The sequence below is a fragment of the Neovison vison genome, chromosome 8, assembly GCF_020171115.1.
Source record: "Neovison vison isolate M4711 chromosome 8, ASM_NN_V1, whole genome shotgun sequence".
NCBI classification, from domain to species: domain Eukaryota; kingdom Metazoa; phylum Chordata; class Mammalia; order Carnivora; family Mustelidae; genus Neogale; species Neogale vison.
In genome coordinates, this window is record NC_058098.1 from 43,283,569 (window position 1) to 43,300,081 (window position 16,513).

Below are 16,513 nucleotides of genomic sequence, written 5' to 3' on the forward strand. Positions count from 1 at the left end.
TTAAAAAACGTGTCTAGAATCAAAGAAAAAAATTATGAGGCATATGAAAAACAAGAAAGTGTGACCTATACTCAGGGAGAAAAAAAACAGTTGATAGATATAGTATCCCCAAATGTTGGATTTACAAAGATTTCAAAACAGCTATTATAAAAATGTCCAAAGAACTCAAGGAAACCATGTTTGTTTGTTTGTTTGTTTTTAAAATATTTTATTTATTTAATTGTCGGAGAGAGAGTGAGAAAGAGCATAAGTATGGGGAGAGGCAGGCAGAGCAGGCAGAGGGAGAAGCAGGCTCCCTGCTGAGCAAGAAGCCTGATGTGGGACTCGATCCTGGGACCTGGGATCATGACCTGAGCTGAAGGCAGCCGATTAACCAACTGAGCCATCCAGGCATCCCTCAAGGAAACCATGTTTAAAAAATAAAGAAAGTATGTTGGTGATCCAAAAAATAAGGACTCTCAATAAAGACACAGAAATTATTTTTTAAAAAGAACCATATAAAAACCTGGAGTTTATTATTGTTTTTAAAGATTTTATATATTTATTTGACAGAGAGACAGAGAGAGAGAGAGAGAGCGTGCGCACAAGCACAAGCAGGGGGGGCAGCAGGCAGAGGGAGAAGCAGGCTCCTGGCTGAGCAAGGAGCCCAATGCGGGGCTCGATCCCAGGACCCTAGAATCATGACTTGAGTGGAAGGCAGATGCTTAATTGACTGAGCAGCCCAAGTGCCCAAAAATTAAGATGAAAATTAAATTTTTAAAATTAAAATAACTGAAATGGGGGGAAAAATTTCCCAGAGGGACTCAATAGCAGATCAGAGACGACAGAAGAAAGAATTAGTGAACATGAATATGTCCAATAGAAATGTTCCAATCTGAAGAACAGAGAGAAAAAGGATGGAAGAAAATAAACAAACCATCAAACACCTATGGGACAACATAAAACATATCAACATACATGTAACAGGAATCCTAGAAGGAAAGGAGAGGGAAGAAAAGGCAAAAAAAGAATGTTAGGAAATAATAGCCAGAAACTTCCCACACTTAAGAAAAACATGAATCCATAGCTCCAAGAAAATCAATTTCAAGAAAGAGAAACAGAAAGAGATCCACACTATAATCAAATTATTGAATGTCAGAGACAGAGAAAAGTCTTAAAAGTAGCAAGAGAAAAAACTACTTATCATGTACATCAAAAATCATACAGGTCAGAGGTAGGGGAATAATGTATTCAAAGGACCGAAATTTAAAATAACTATCAAACAAGGGGAACCTGGGTGGCTCAGCTGGTTAAGCATCCAACTCTTGGTTTTGGCTCAGGCTCAGGGTTGGAAGATAAGAGTCCCACAACAGGGTCCATGCTCTGCAGGGAGTCTACTTGAGATTCTCCCTCTCCCTCTGCCCCTCCATCCCCTCTCTCTCAAATAAATAAGTAAATCCTTTCAATCAAGAATTCTACATCCAGTAAAACTATCCTTCAGAAAAGAACGCAAAATAAATATTCTCCGATAAACAAAGAGAGAGAGAAATGGCAAGCAGATGTGCCTTTAGTAAAGGAAGTCCACCAGGCTGAAAATAAGTGACACTAGATGATAACCTGAGTTCACAGGAAAGAAATGAAAAATTAGAGACCAGACTTAATAAATATGTGAGTAAATATAAATGAGTACATAAACATTTTTTCTCATCTTTAAATGACATAAGATCATGTAACACTGCATTTTCAGTTTATAACATATATAGTTGTGATATATATATAATATATATTACAGAAAAATAAATGGGGAGGAAAAGGAGTATGGCTGTTGACCATTGGGTAGCAGAGAAGTTTAACTGGGGTGACGCAGACTTGAACTGGCAAGCAAAAAGCAAAACACTGGGTCCAGTGAAACCTGTTTGGAAATCTCCTTCTGGGGAGCCATGTGCAGGCATGCTGTTAAAACTTGCTGGCAAACAACTGGGTTCCTGCAGGTTAGTTGAGCACCATCAGAGTACAAAGAGATGAAAGCATATCAGAACCAGGAAGAAAACCCAAGCCCATTATCCTGCAGTGTCCCTCCAGCAGCAATGTTTCTCTACTAACAAAATTAACATCTAGCTAGCTGGCACAGTTTAAAGGGTCCAGCTCAAAGACCCATGAGACAGGGCAATGAAGGGTGGATCTGGAGCTAAGGTGCACTTCTCCATCTGTCTAACAAGACTCCAAGTGTTTGGGGTCTAGGATCCTAGGAGTAGGCTTAACCCACTGAGCCACCCAGGTGCCCCCAAATCTGTTTATATATTATAGCATATTAACAAATATTATTTTGGGGACAATATAGATGTTTCAAAGTTTGTAATTTAAAATATTCATATTTTAAAGCAAGGGCACCTAGGTGGCTCAGTTGGTTAAAGTCTGCCTTTGGCTCAAGTCATGATCCCAGGGTCCTACGATCAAGCTGAGCAGGGAGTCTGCTTCTCCCTCTATGCCTGCTGCTCCCCCTGCTTGTGCTCTCTCTTGGTCAAATAAATAAATAAAATCTTTAAAAAATAAATAAAATATTGGGGTGCCTGGGTGGCTCAGTGGGTTAAGCCTCTGCCTTTGACTCAGGTCATGATCTCAGGGTCCTGGGATTGAGCCCCACATCAGGCTCTCTGCTCAGTGGGGAGCCTGCTTCCCCCTCTCTCTGCCCGCTTCTCTGCCTACTTGTCATGTCTCTCTGTGTCAAATAAGTAAATAAAATCTTTAAAAATAAATAAATAAATAAATAAAATATGTATAATCTTTGATGACCTTTCTTCCCTAAAGGAACAAAGAAAGTTCTGAAAATCTGTTTTCCAGGGCACCTGGGTTGCACAGTTGGTTGAGCAACTGACTCTTGGTTTCAACTTGTGTTGTTATCTCAGGGTTCTGGGATGGAGCCCCACATCGGGCTCTGTGCTCGGCAGAGTCTGCTTAGGATTCTTTCTTTCTCTCTCTCCCTGGTCCCATCCCCTGTTCAAATTATCTCTCTCTCTAAAATAATAAAAATCTTTGAAAATATGTTTTCAGGCAAGTAAAAAATATCTTTGACACTGTACCAACGAATGAATATAAGCAGGGAAAATCCAAACTGCTGAGACCTGTTCATGTTTTATTTGCTGTATTATCTTCTTTATGAAGTTCAAGGTATTTTATAGTAAATTAAATTAACTTCTACAACAATCTTGAGCAATATGTTGGAATAAATTGTAAAAAAGATATCTATTTAAATTCTCACTCTTTGCTTGAAGATATAACTCAATTCTAGAACTCTAGACTTAAACTCACTGAATTAGTGGCTTTTTCTTAGTGACTACCTTTTTAAAGATGGTTATCTTTCAGTCAACATCATAGATCCTTTTATTTCATTTTGCAAACCCTACTCCAAAAAACTCCCCAAGTTTCAAATGCATAAAAGATAACACATTTTGGCAAAGGTTTTGATTTTTAGTAAGTTGAGTATCTTTTCTAACTACAAACTCTTTAGTAGGCTAGTACCAATTATTATCTATAATTAACAGCCAAAATTTTTTAATTGATCCATCTATGGGTTATACCAAGAGCATCTTTGGACAGAATGATGTATCTTAAGGATACAAAGACTTGTAATTAGCACTTCTCTCCATTTATTTCTAGAAAAGAAATATTACTGTACACAGGTTATAAACTGGATATCATGCAAGTAGGACATAGATATTTATCCATGCACATATCACTGAAACAGTAAAATTTCAGTATCCTTTTCAGCCTGTGCTTTTTTAAGGCCACTGAAAGAAATGGCATCGCAAACAAGGTTTTCCATTCTTAAGTAAGAGACTGGACAATAAGAGATTAATCTGCCAGTAATTTTTTCAACAAGTATTTATGTTTGGGGATCATGAATGCCAGGTACTATGCTACTGTGGCTACTAAAAATCAGATAAACCAAAGAAAGAAGTTTTTGAAGATTCTGCTGCTCACCTGAGCTCCTTCTGGGGGTGGGAGACGACAGCCAAATATGGGTGGGACAGGAGAGCCACATTCTTGACAGAAGCGAGCAAAGGGGTCAGATGGGCGGGGGGCCAGGCAGTGGGCACATCTGTAATAAAATAGGTTCCTCATTGGCCATGTTCTGATGGGTTCACATTAAGAAGTTAGACGAAAATCTCCAAGTGTTCAAACATTTTAGAAAAACAAAAACAGGGGCGCCTGGGTGGCTCAGTGGGTTAAGGCGTCTGCTTTGGCTCAAGTCATGATCCCAGGGTCCTGGGATCGAGCCCCGCATTAGGCTCTCTGCTCCACCGGGAGCCTGCTTCCCCTGCGCTCTCTCTCTCTCTGCCTACTTGTGGTCTCTGTCAAATAAATAAATTATTAAAGAAAAAAAAAAAGAAAACAAAAACAAAGAGCAGATCACTCTCAAAGTCTATGGAACAAGACAGGGGATGCTTCTCCGGTCTTTCTATTACAAAGTGGCCTTCCACCTGGACCCACTGGTACCCCTCACCTGGTCTGGCTTACCTTACTTCCTGACTGTGGCAGAAGTTTATCAGCAGTCTTGATCCCACTTGAGTCATCCTATCACATTGGATTTGGCATGTGTGACAGTGAGCCTCGAGAATTCCAGCAAAGTCTACATTAAGTGTCATTAAGTGTCACTAATTTTCTGACTTCCCACCTGACCTCTGAGCTCAGCCTAAGTGACAGGTCTTGCCTGGCATGCTGGAGAACCACTCCTTGACCAAAGAAGATATACAAATGGCCAAGAAACATGTGAAAAACATTCTCAAGATCACTTGTCATTAGGAATGCAAAGCAAAAACCCCAATGAAAATCCACTTTATATCTATTAGGATGACTATTAGAAAAACAGAAAATAGTAAGTATTGGTGGAGAAAGTGACACCCTTGTGCATTTCTGGTGGAAGGTAAAATGAGGCAGCTGTTGTGGGAAACAGTTTGGCAGTTCCTCGAAGTGTTGGACAAGAATTACCATAAAATCAAAATTCCAGTCCTAGGTAAATACTCAAAAGAACTGAAATCAGGGTCTCAGATACTTGGACACCAGTGTTCACAGCAGCGTTATTTACAATAATCAAATGTGGTAACAACTCAAGTGTCCATCAACAGACGAGCAGAGAAACAAATGGTGGTGTATACATAATGGAGTATTTTTCATCTTTAATATGGAATGAGATTCTGATACATACTACAACATGGGAACTTTGAAGATATTATGCTAAATGAAAGAAGTCAAACACAAAAGGACAAATACTGTCTGATTCTACTATATAAAGAAACTAGAATAGGCAAATTCATACAAACAGAAAGGAGAACAGAGGTCACCAGGGGCTGCAAGGATTAGGTAAAGGAGTTGTTGTTTAATGGGAACTGAGTTCCATTTGGAATGACAAAAAAATTCTGGAAATGGATGGCTGGTGATGGTTGCACAACACTGTGGATGTACTTAATGCTAGAGAACTGTACACTTAAAAATTGTTAAAATGGTAGATTTTATTTATTTACTACAATAGGAGTATAAAGGGCCTCAAAAATAATTATTATATCAAATAAAAGTAATAATTTAATAATGTATATGTATAATATGTTTAAATATAATAATGTATTATGGGGTTCATAGTATTTGTAGATGTGAAATGCGTAACCACAATGGCACTAAGGCCACTGTTACTGAGCTCCTAGAAGTATAGGATATAAGGTTCTTATGCTTTATACAAGGTGGCATAATCCTATTTCAGGATAGGCTGTGATGAGTCAAATATGTTTTAGAAACCCTAAAGCAACCACCAAAAACAAAGTTACAGCTAATAAGCTAACAAAGCATATAAAATAAAATGGAATCATGAAACATACCCAATTAATCCAACAGATGGCAGAAAAAAAGAAAAGGCAACAAAGAACAGATAAGATGAACAGAAAACAAAAAGCATGATGGTTGATTTAAATTCAAACATATCAATCATCAGAATATAACTTTTTTTTATCAGAATATAACTCTTAACACCCCAATTAAAATGTTATTAAAGCAACTAGATGCTTAAAAAAGAAAGAAAGAAAGAAAGAAAACTTAAAGAGGGACGCCTAGGTGGCTCAGTTGGTTAAGCAGCTGCCTTCGGCTCAGGTCATGATCCCAGCGTCCTGGGATGGAGTACCACTTCGGGCTCCTTGCTTGGCAGGGAGCCTGCTTCTCCCTCTTTCTCTGCCTACTACTCTGTCTGCCTGTGCGCTCACGCTCTCTCTCTCTCAATCTCTCTCTCTAACAAATAAATTAAATTTTAAAAAATTTAAAACAATTAAAGAAAAACAAATAGGTTAAACGTAAAAGGATGAAAAAAGTTAGACCATGCAAACACTAATCAGAAGAAAGCAGGAGTAGCTATGTTAATGTCAAACAAAATAGATTTTTTTTTCGGACAAAATAGATTTCTTTTTTTTTTTTTTCAAAATAGATTTCTAAACAAAGGGTATCACCAAGGTTAAAGAAGGGGTCAACTCAGCAATAGGACATAGAATAGAACTTAAAAGTACATGAAGCAAAATCTAATAGAAAGCAAGGATAAGTATATATGCTGCCGAAGCGAGCACTAGAAAGCAAGGATAAGTAGACAAATTCATAATTATAGTCACATAGATTTCTCAATCATTAAGTTACAGAGTTAAACAATACTATCAACCAACTTAACCTAATTGACATTTACAGAATACTCACCCTAGCAAAATGCACATTCTTTTCAAATATACATGAACATTAGCCAATCAAATCATATATGTTCTCTGATCAAAAAGGAATTAAATTTGAAATAAAGATCAGAGGATATAAGGAAAATCCCCAAATATTTAGAAATTTAATCAAATACTTTCAAAATAACCCATGGGTCAAAAAAGAAACAAGGACAGTTAGAGTTTACACTGAATTAAAATGAAAACACAACAGGGGCATCTAGCTCAGTCAGTAGAGCGTGTAGCTCTTGATCTCAGGGTCGTGAGTTCAAGCCCTACATTGGGCATGGAGTCTACTTAAAAAAAATTTAAAAGTAAAAATGAAATGAAATGAAAAGACATTGGGGCTAACAGTACTCAGGGGGAAATGCAGAGTTCTAAATGTCTATATTCGAAAGAAGAAAGGCTTCAAATAAATGACTTCATCTTCCACATTAAAGAAATTAGAAAAAGAAGAGGAGGGGTGTCTGGATGGTGCAGTTGGTTGAGCAAACGACTCGTGGTTTCAGCTCAGGTGCTGATCTCAGGGTAAGGAGATCGAGCCCTGTGTCCAGCTCCACACTCAGTGTACAGTCTGCTTCAGATTCTCTCTCCCTCTGCCCCCTGCTCCTTTTCTCTCTAACAAATAAATAAATCTTAAAAAAAAAAAAAAAGAAAATGAAACCAAAGTTTCACTAAAAAAAGAAATAGATAAACCTAAAAAGATTTATATTTATTAAACAAATTTTATTTATTTATTTTTAAAAAGATTTTTATTTATTTATTTGACAGACAGAGATCACAAGTAGGCAGAGAGGCAGGCAGAGAGAGAGATGAGGAAGCAGGCTTCCCGTGGAACAGAGAGCCCAATGTGGGGCTCGATCCCAGGACCCCGGGATCATGACCTGAGCCGAAGCAGAGGCTTTAACCCACTGAGCCACCCAGGTGCCCCTATTAAACAAATTTAATATGTAGTTTAAAATCTTCCTTAAAACTCTGGGCCCCAGTGCCTTTACTAGTGTACCCTACCAAACACCTAAGAAAAAATAATACAAATTCTACACAAACTCAGAAAATTAAAGGAAAGAGAATACTTCCCAACTCATTTAGTATCATCCTAATACTAAAATCAGACAAAGATCTTCACTGTAAGGTGTGAAAATTACAGACCAATATCCTTCATGCACACATACACAAAAGTTATTTATATTTTAGCAAATGAAATTAAACATGACATAAAATAAATAATATTTCAAGTGAGACTTATCTCAGAAATGCATGGGTGATTTAAAACTTAAAAATCAGGGGCACCTGACTGAAAAGTCCTTTCCTTATTGATTACTTTTGGAATTTTGTGGCTCTGTTTCTGGACTCTGATCAGAGTGGTTAAGCATCTGCCTTCAACTCAGGTCATGATCTCAGGGTCCTAGAACTGAGCCCTGCATTGGGCTCTCTGCTCAGTGGGGAGCCTGCTTCTCCCTCTCCCTCTGCCTGCTGCTCTGCCTACTTGTGTGTTCCCTGCCCACCCCCGTCAAATAAATAAATAAAATATATATATTTTTTAAACTTGAAAATCAGGGGTGCCTGGGTGGCTCAGTCAGTTAAGCATCTGCCTCTTGCTCAGGTCATGATCCCAGCATTCTGGGATCAAGCCCCGAATCAGGCTTCATGCTTAGCAGGGAGTCTGCTTCTCCCTCTTTCTCTGCCCTTTCCCCAGCTCAGGTTCTCCCTCTCCCTCTCTCTCTCTCTCTATTTCAGATAGATAAATAAAATATTTTTAAAAAAGAAACTCTCAGCAAGCTAGTAATAGAAAGTTTCCTCAATCTGAAAGGTCAACAAAAGAATCTCTAGCCAGTATCATATTTAATGATAAAAAATGGAATGTCTCCCTATGTTCAGGAATAAGGCAAGAATGTCCACTCTTGGGACGCCTGGGTGGCTCAGTTGGTTAAGCAGCTGCCTTCGGCTCAGGTTATGATCCCAGCGTCCTGGGATCAAGTCCCGCATCGGGCTCCTTGCTCTGCGGGGAGCCTGCTTCTCCCTCTGCCTCTGCCTGCCATTCTGTCTGCCTGTGCTTGCTCTCTCGCCCTCTCTCTCTCTCTGATAAATAAATAAATAAATAATCTTTAAAAAAAAAAAAAAAAGAATGTCCACTCACATCACTTCTATTCTAAATTTACTGGAAGTTCTGGCCAAGACAACAAGTCAAGAAAAAAAGAAAGAAAGAAAGAAAAGGGATGTGCATGTATGTTCCAGCTGCAGAGGGCAGACAGTTTCGGCTTGCAGAGTTCCTTAGGGAGGGAAGAATATATGCATAGAGAATGTGCCATCTAGGTGGCTTTAGGGTCCTGAGGAGTAGAGAAGGATGGCACTGGGGAGGTCTGGAAGTCTCTAATTTGTGTAGAGCTCCCCGTAGATAAATAACGGATCCCCCAGCTTCTATCTCCCAGGATGTAAGAGCTGAATTAATACGTAATTGATTGCACTGTGACTAAGGCAGGTGCACCCCCACCCAATACCATTTCTTACCCTCTAATCCTACCTGGTCTTTAACAAAGCTAAATTGCTAATTGTAAGGATAATCTCTAGTTTATCGTGTGTTTTAAAACTTTCAAATAAATCAGTTTATGCTGGAAGGAAGGACCCACACAGAAAATGAAGAAATAAAACAATTGCCTGTATTTGCAGGTGAGAGGTGCCCGGCTGCCACAGTCAGAAGAGCATGTGACTCTCGATCTCAGGGTCATGAGATTGAGCCCCATGTTGGGTGTAGAGATTGAATAAATAAACTTTAAAAAATTAAAAAAATATATTCACAGGTGTCCTGACCATCTATGTAGATAATTCTATGGACTCTACCAAAAAAGCTAAAAGAATAAGTGAGTTGAGTAAGATTCCAGGATATAAGAACACTACACAAAAATCCATTTAATATCCCAGCAATGAAAAATCAGAAATTTATATTTTAAAAGCAATAACATTTATGACAGCATCAAAAAATTATGAAATACTTAGGAATCAATTTGACAAAGGATATGTGAAACCTGAGCACTGAAAACTACACAACACTGCTGAAAGAAATTAAGAAAGACCTAAATAAATGATGATACCCCATTTTCCTGGACTGTAAAGGCTCAAAATTGTTAATAACATCAGTCTTAAATTAATGTATCAACTAAATGCAATCCAAATCAAAACTCTAGCAGACATTTTGTAGATGTTGAGAACTTGATTTTAAAACCTGTTTGAAAATGCAAAGTATCAGGATGACTGGATGGCTTGGTGGGCTAGGTGGCTGCCTTTGGCTCAGGTCATGATTCCATGGTCCTGTGATCCAGTCCTGCATCGGGCTCCTTGCTCAGCGGTGAGTCTGCTTCTCCCTCTGCCCCTCCCCCTGCTTATGCTCTTTCTCTCTCTCTTTGACAAATGGGTAAATAAAATCTTTTAAAAATATGCAAAGTACCGAGAAAAGCCAAAGTATTTTTATAAAAGAAGAACAAAGTTGCAGAATTTATAACACTTAGTTTTAAGACTTATTATAAGGGTATGGTAATCAAAAAATGTGGTAGTAAATATAGACAAACATCAGTGGATCAGAATACAGAGTCCAGAAACAGAGCCACAAAATTCCAAAAGTAATCAATAAGGAAAGGACAATCTTTTCAGTCAGCGCTACTGGAATAACCTCACACCATAATTAAATATGGATCATAAGAGATAACATTTCTAGAAGAAAACATAGTGGAAAATCTTGTGGTGGGATCTGTCTTGGGTTTAGGAAGTACTTTTTAAATAGAAGTAGATCAATAGTTGCCTTGGGATAGGGAGGGATTCCAAAAGGGTACAGTACAAGAAACTTTTGGAGGTGATGGACTTATTCATTTTCTTGATTATGGTGATAGTTTCAAGGTTATATGCATGTCAGTTGCACTTTTTTTTGCAAAATGAATTAAAATTTTTTTTACTTGAGTAGGGTTGATACACAATGTTATGTAACATAGTGGTTAGATTTCTTTCTTTTCTTCTTCTTTTTTTTTTTTTTTAGTGGTTAGATTTCTTTTTTTTTTTTTAATTTATTTATTTGACAGAGAGAGTTCACAAGTAGGCAGAGAGGCAGGCAGAGAGAGAGAGGAGGAAGCAGGCTCCCTGCTGAGCAGAGAGCCCCATGCGGGACTCGATCCCAGGACCCTGAGATCATGACCCGAGCCGAAGGCAGCGGCTTAACCCACTGAGCCACCCAGGCGCCCCGTGGTTAGATTTCTTTATATGCTATGCTCACCCCAACTATAGCTACCGTCTATCACCATAAATGTTATTACCACTCACTATATTCCCTATGCTTTTATTCCTATAACTTATTCATTCCCTAACTGGAAGTCTATTTCTCCCACTTGTCTTCCCCATTGTGCCCATCCCTCCAACGCCTTCCCCTCCAGCAAGCATTAGTTTGTTCTTTGTATTTATAAGTCTGGTTCTTCTGTTTGTTTATTCATTTGTCTTGTTTTTTAGATTCCACGTGAGTGAAATCATATGCTATTTGTCTTTCTCAGCATGATTTATTTCACTCAGCATTATATCCCCTAGGTCTATCTATGTTGTCACAAATGGCATGGTCTTATCCTTTTTTATAGGTATGTAATATTCCACTGTATAAATATACTGCATCTTCCCTATTCATTAGCCTATTGATGAACACCTTGGTTGCTTCCATGTCTTGGCATTGTACATAATGATCTGATATACATAAGGGTCAATTATACTTTTGAAATAAGTGCAGTTTTATTGTATACTTTTAAAATTTATAATTTAATGAAAGACAGTTGGGTGAGCAAACACCATTCTTATGCCTCATCCTTAAATTTTCTTGACAATGCTTCAGTAGAATTGAAGAAATAGTAAAGAAAATGTGATACTTACTTGAGAAAGTCTGTCTCTCTTTGAATTCTCATGATCTCTGTGCTTGTCAAACTCTTCTGGCCAGTTATGTGAGCAAAACTAGGGAACTACAATAAAGGATACATATAAAATCACAGTAAAAGCTCTGGGACAGTAAAATTGCATTAAAAAAATTTTTTAATGTGTTGTCTTATCACATCCAGCACTCATCTTTTAAGAACCATGATGGGAGAGTCAGAAGTTAATGATTACCCCAGGACCCAACATTTAAAAAAAATTAAGGTGTTATTATAATTAGACATGTATATTTCATTAGAAACAAGAGTTTACAAGAAGAGATCCAAGTCTATCATCAGACAGCCCAGAGTTTAGAATTTAAAAACCTAAGCTGCCCTCCATTTTTCTCAAAGATTACATCCCTGGGAAACAATTCAAAAATTCACCTAAAAGAACCTATGCAGAGAAAACATTTAACTCATTTTGATATATTTTTATTTGAGCATTCTTTGTATCAGGCACTATGCTTAACACAGGGAGGGGACAAAGATAGATAGTACATGGTCCCTACCCTTTAGGAGCTGAACTGGTGTACACACAAAATACTGAAACACTGTGGGTTCAGTGTCGTAATGCATTTGTATTGAGTCCCATGGGACTCTAGAGGACAAAATAATCACATTCACTTGCTTCAGGGGAGAAAGGTTTCCCAGGGTGCTAACACCTGAGCTTGGTCTGGGAGAATAAAAAAAGGTTGTCAAATGGACACAGGACAATGAGAATAAGAAGCAGAGGAAACCCATTTGCAAAGGCACAGTGATAGGGCGGTGCTTAGCTTATCCTGGGGCTCAGGGATGTGACATGATTTAGAAGTCTGAGTAGCTGGAGAAGGAACACAGAGGGGAGGAGCTATCATTTAGGAAGGGTCTGACACCTGCTAAAACGGTATGATGTTGTCATTATCTCAACATTTCACAGTGATCTTATGAGGTGGGTAATATTATCCTCATTTAAAATTTTTTTGTGGGGCGCCTGGGTGGCTCAGTCATTAAGAGTCTGTCTTTGGCTCAGGTCATGATCCCAGGGTCCTGGGAGTGAACCCTCTGTTGGGCTCCCTGCTCAGCAGGAGGCCTGCTTCTCCCTCTCCCTCTTGCTGTGTCTCTCTCTGTCAAATAAATGAATAAAATCTTTTTAAAAATAATTTTTTGTAATAGTTTCTTTGGATATAATTTTGAATTTAATAGAAAAGTTGCAAGGAGAATACAAATAACTCCTGGATACCCAGCTTGACCAGTTTTTCAGGTTAACATTTTGCCCAGTGCACCTTCCTTCTCTTTCTCTTTCTCTGGATATGTGTGTCCCTGAATCATTTGAGAATGAACAGCAGTTACTTTGCCCTTCTGCCCCTACATACTTCAGTGTGCACATCCTAAGAACTATGATGTCCTCTTACACCAGAAAATTTAATGGCCTCACAATATGATTATCTAATCCCCAGTTCTTTTTTCAAATGTCATTGTTCACACCAATGATGTCCTTCACACTATATATTTTTTTCTTGGTCTAGGATCCAGTCCAGTATCACACTGTGCTTTAGTTTTCAAGTCTCTTTTGTCTCCTTTAATCTGAAATTGTTCCTCAGTCTATTTGCATCTTTCATGATCTTGACATGTGTGAAGAGTAACGTGTCATTTAATTTGTAGAATCTCCTTCAATTTGGCTTTGTCTGATGTTTCGTTATGACTGGATTCACATATGCATTTTGGCACAAATATGAGAGAAATGATATAGTGACCATCTCAGTGCCTCACACCAAGAGGCACATATAATCCCCATTTTTATCTCCCTTGCCTTTGAAGACATGTCTAGCAAGAAGTTGCTGAGGCCAAGGTCAAAGACATTGCTGCCTATGTTCTCCTTTAGGATTTTCAAGGATTCCTTTCCCAGAGTTAGGTCTTCTTATTTTTTTTAAGATTTTTATTTATTTATTTGACAGAGAGAGAGAGCACAAACAGGGGGAGCGGCAGGCAGAAAGCAGCAGCCTCCCCACTGAGCAGGGAGCCTGATGTGACACTTGATCCCAGGACTCTGGGATCATCACCTGAGCCGAAGGCTCATTTTAAACAACTCTGTGTTAACTGACTGAGCAACTCAAGTGTCCCTCAGATTTAATCTGAGGTCTTTAATCCATTTTGAGTTTATCTTTGTATAAGGTGTAAGGAAATGGTCCAGTTTCATTCTTCTGCATGTGGCTGTCCAAATTTTCCCAACACCATTTGTTGAAGATACTGTCTTTTTTCCAGGGGACATTCTTTCCTGCTTTGTCAAAGATTAGTTGACCAAAGAGTTGAAGGTCTATTTCTGGGCTCTCTATTCTGTTCCATTGATCTATGTGTCTGTTTTTGTGCCAGTAGCATATTGTCTTGATGATGACAGCTTTGTAATAGACCTTGGAGTCCGGAATTATGATGCTATTAGCTTTGGTTTTCTTTTTCAACATTCCTTTGGCTATTTGGGGTCTTTTCTGATTCCAGACAAATTTTAGGATTATTTGTTAAAACTCTTTGAAAAATATTGATGGTATTTTGATAGGAATTGCATTGAATGAATAGACTGTTTTGGGTAGACAAGACATTTTCACAATATTTGTTCTTGGACGGAGGTGGGTAGGGACATGGGGTAACCAGGTGATGGGCACTAAGGAGGGCACGTGATGTGATGAGGAATGTAATATCCAACTTGTGAGTCACTAAACTCTGCCTCTGAAACTAAAAATAATAATAATCATCATCATCCCCATTTCTGAGATGAAAATGTTGAGGCTCAGAAAGTTTGAGTCACTTGCTTGAAGTCATGTTAACAATATGTGAACTATCTTATGTACTCAGGCCTCTCTGACTCCAAAAGGGTTCCTGTCCACTATAATACCTGTGGGCTGAGCTTAGGACTCCAGAATTTATGCTTCAGGCAATGAGGAGCAATCAGAGGTTCTGAGATGCTTTTGTGTCAGATACATCATGGCACAGATCAGTTGTTGCAAAGTGGTGGTCTACTTGACCAAATCTGGACCGCCACTGAGTTTTGTTTGGTCCATATATATTGGTCCACACAGCATTTCAAAATCTGATTTAATTGTTAACATTTAAAATTAGATCATAGCACATAAACATGCAGGTTTCTGGATTTTCTTCCAAAATCATGAGATGTGGCAACACTAAGCCTGTAGGCCTCCTTGTCAATAGTTGACTGGAGCTTAGTAGAGATAACTAACCCATTCAGCTGACTCAGGTATTCCATGTTGCCAGAGAACCTCCAGCTCTTATGCCCTGAAACTAAAGCCCTGTGTTAGCTGTCATTTATGTTCAACCTAGGTTTTACATTTACTCTGCTGCATAGCCCCTAACAGTGCCTAAGGTCAGACACTTAGTTCAGAGACATCTTGTCTCCCTGGTGGTATCGTTGAAATGTTGTAATACCCAGTATCATTAATTCTGATGTTTGCTGACATATACTTTAGATGGGATTCAGTTGGAATATTGATAAGAATCTCTTACCAAGAGGAATGAAAAGAGTGGAAGATAAATGTTCTGCAGTCCTTTTCTGGCCCCCTTGGACTTCTGACTTCTAGTCAAATTCCCCAAATGTATCCCCATGTTCCTAGTTTTTGGGGATTCTAAATCTTAGAATATTTACATATTGTCTCATTTTAAACAACTCATAAATGAGTAGGTGGGCAAGGTAATCCAAATATTCATACACAAAGAAAATCACTCTTTATGGACACATTAAAGATTATTATGGTCATGTGAGAATGTTTTCTGAAAAGTTATGATTGCATTTTGTCATATACCATTCGTTCTTCAAAATGGTATTTTTCTATCTCAAAACCAGTATTCTTATATACTACACTGGCTGCACTGGTGAGCACTGCTCACAGGAGTTGAGTGCTCATTAGTCCATTTGGTAACCAAGGAATCATTCTTTCAGGAGACTGAGATGGGCAATCTTCTATTGCAGGGACATGTATCCTTTTGTTTGCTGAGATTTCTAGGAAGGCCTTGCTAGATCTGTGGTCCTCTGGTCTGGGCTTTGTGACTCGCCAGGAAGTATAGTCAGTGGGCTGACAGAAGAACCCAGGAGGTTCCACTGAGATACAATACGGCACTAGGGACTGGAAATGAAGAAAAGGATTGGACTTTGGGAGGATAGCTGGTCTTCTAGGTCAGGGATACTCAGACTGAGGTGATCACCAAAATCTTTCAGGACTCCATCCCAGGCTTATGGGATCAGATGATCTAAAATGATTGCAGGAAGGTGTAGCTGGGAGGGCATATATATTTAAAGTTCCCCCAGGTGATTCTGGGCAACCAGGGTTGGGAGTCACGCTTTTTTTATACTTGATGCTAAGTATGAGCAGCCTTGGGATCACAGGCAAAGCAGCAGCAGCTGTGGCTGCATAGACAGTGTGATTCCAGGTACACTCTACTTAGGACTCAGAATTAGAGGAAGAAAGCAAGGGCTCCTGGTTTGCCCTTAGATGCCTAAGTCTAAACTGAATTTTATAAACATTGAAAAACCAGAGTGCTAGAATAGTTGTAGTAGGCAACTAGTATGAGAGAATCTTTGTATTATACAGTAATTAAATTATTGACAGGGCTTTTATTTAGGTTGTAAATCACCTCCATCTTATCAAATCCAATGGGCAAGTCCCAATCCTTGTCTAATTTGACATAAACATAGATAATTTGACATTTGACATAGATGTCCACTTCTCCTTGAAACTCTTTCTTCTTTTGGCTTCTATGACACTACTTTTTTTCCCCTTTGGCTTTATTCCTACTTTTCAGGCTCTTCCTCCTCTGCTCAACCCCTAAGTCAAGGATTTTGTCTTGTGCCATCTGCCCTTCATCGTCTGTACACTCTCA

At 38.6% G+C, this 16,513-nt stretch overlaps 1 protein-coding gene across 10 annotated transcripts in view; it reads right to left on the minus strand.

The window, feature by feature from the left end:
* The window catches only part of DZANK1 (double zinc ribbon and ankyrin repeat domains 1), a 62,523-nt gene that overhangs the window by 26,161 nt on the left and 19,849 nt on the right, over window positions 1-16,513 (minus strand). For all 10 annotated transcript variants that reach the window (XM_044263512.1, XM_044263511.1, XM_044263513.1 and 7 more), the window contains 2 exons: window positions 11,613-11,698; window positions 3,961-4,078 (listed from right to left, as the gene is read on the minus strand). In XM_044263512.1, the coding sequence (XP_044119447.1) occupies window positions 3,961-4,078; window positions 11,613-11,698 (204 nt within the window). The remainder of the gene's footprint in view (window positions 1-3,960; window positions 4,079-11,612; window positions 11,699-16,513) is intronic.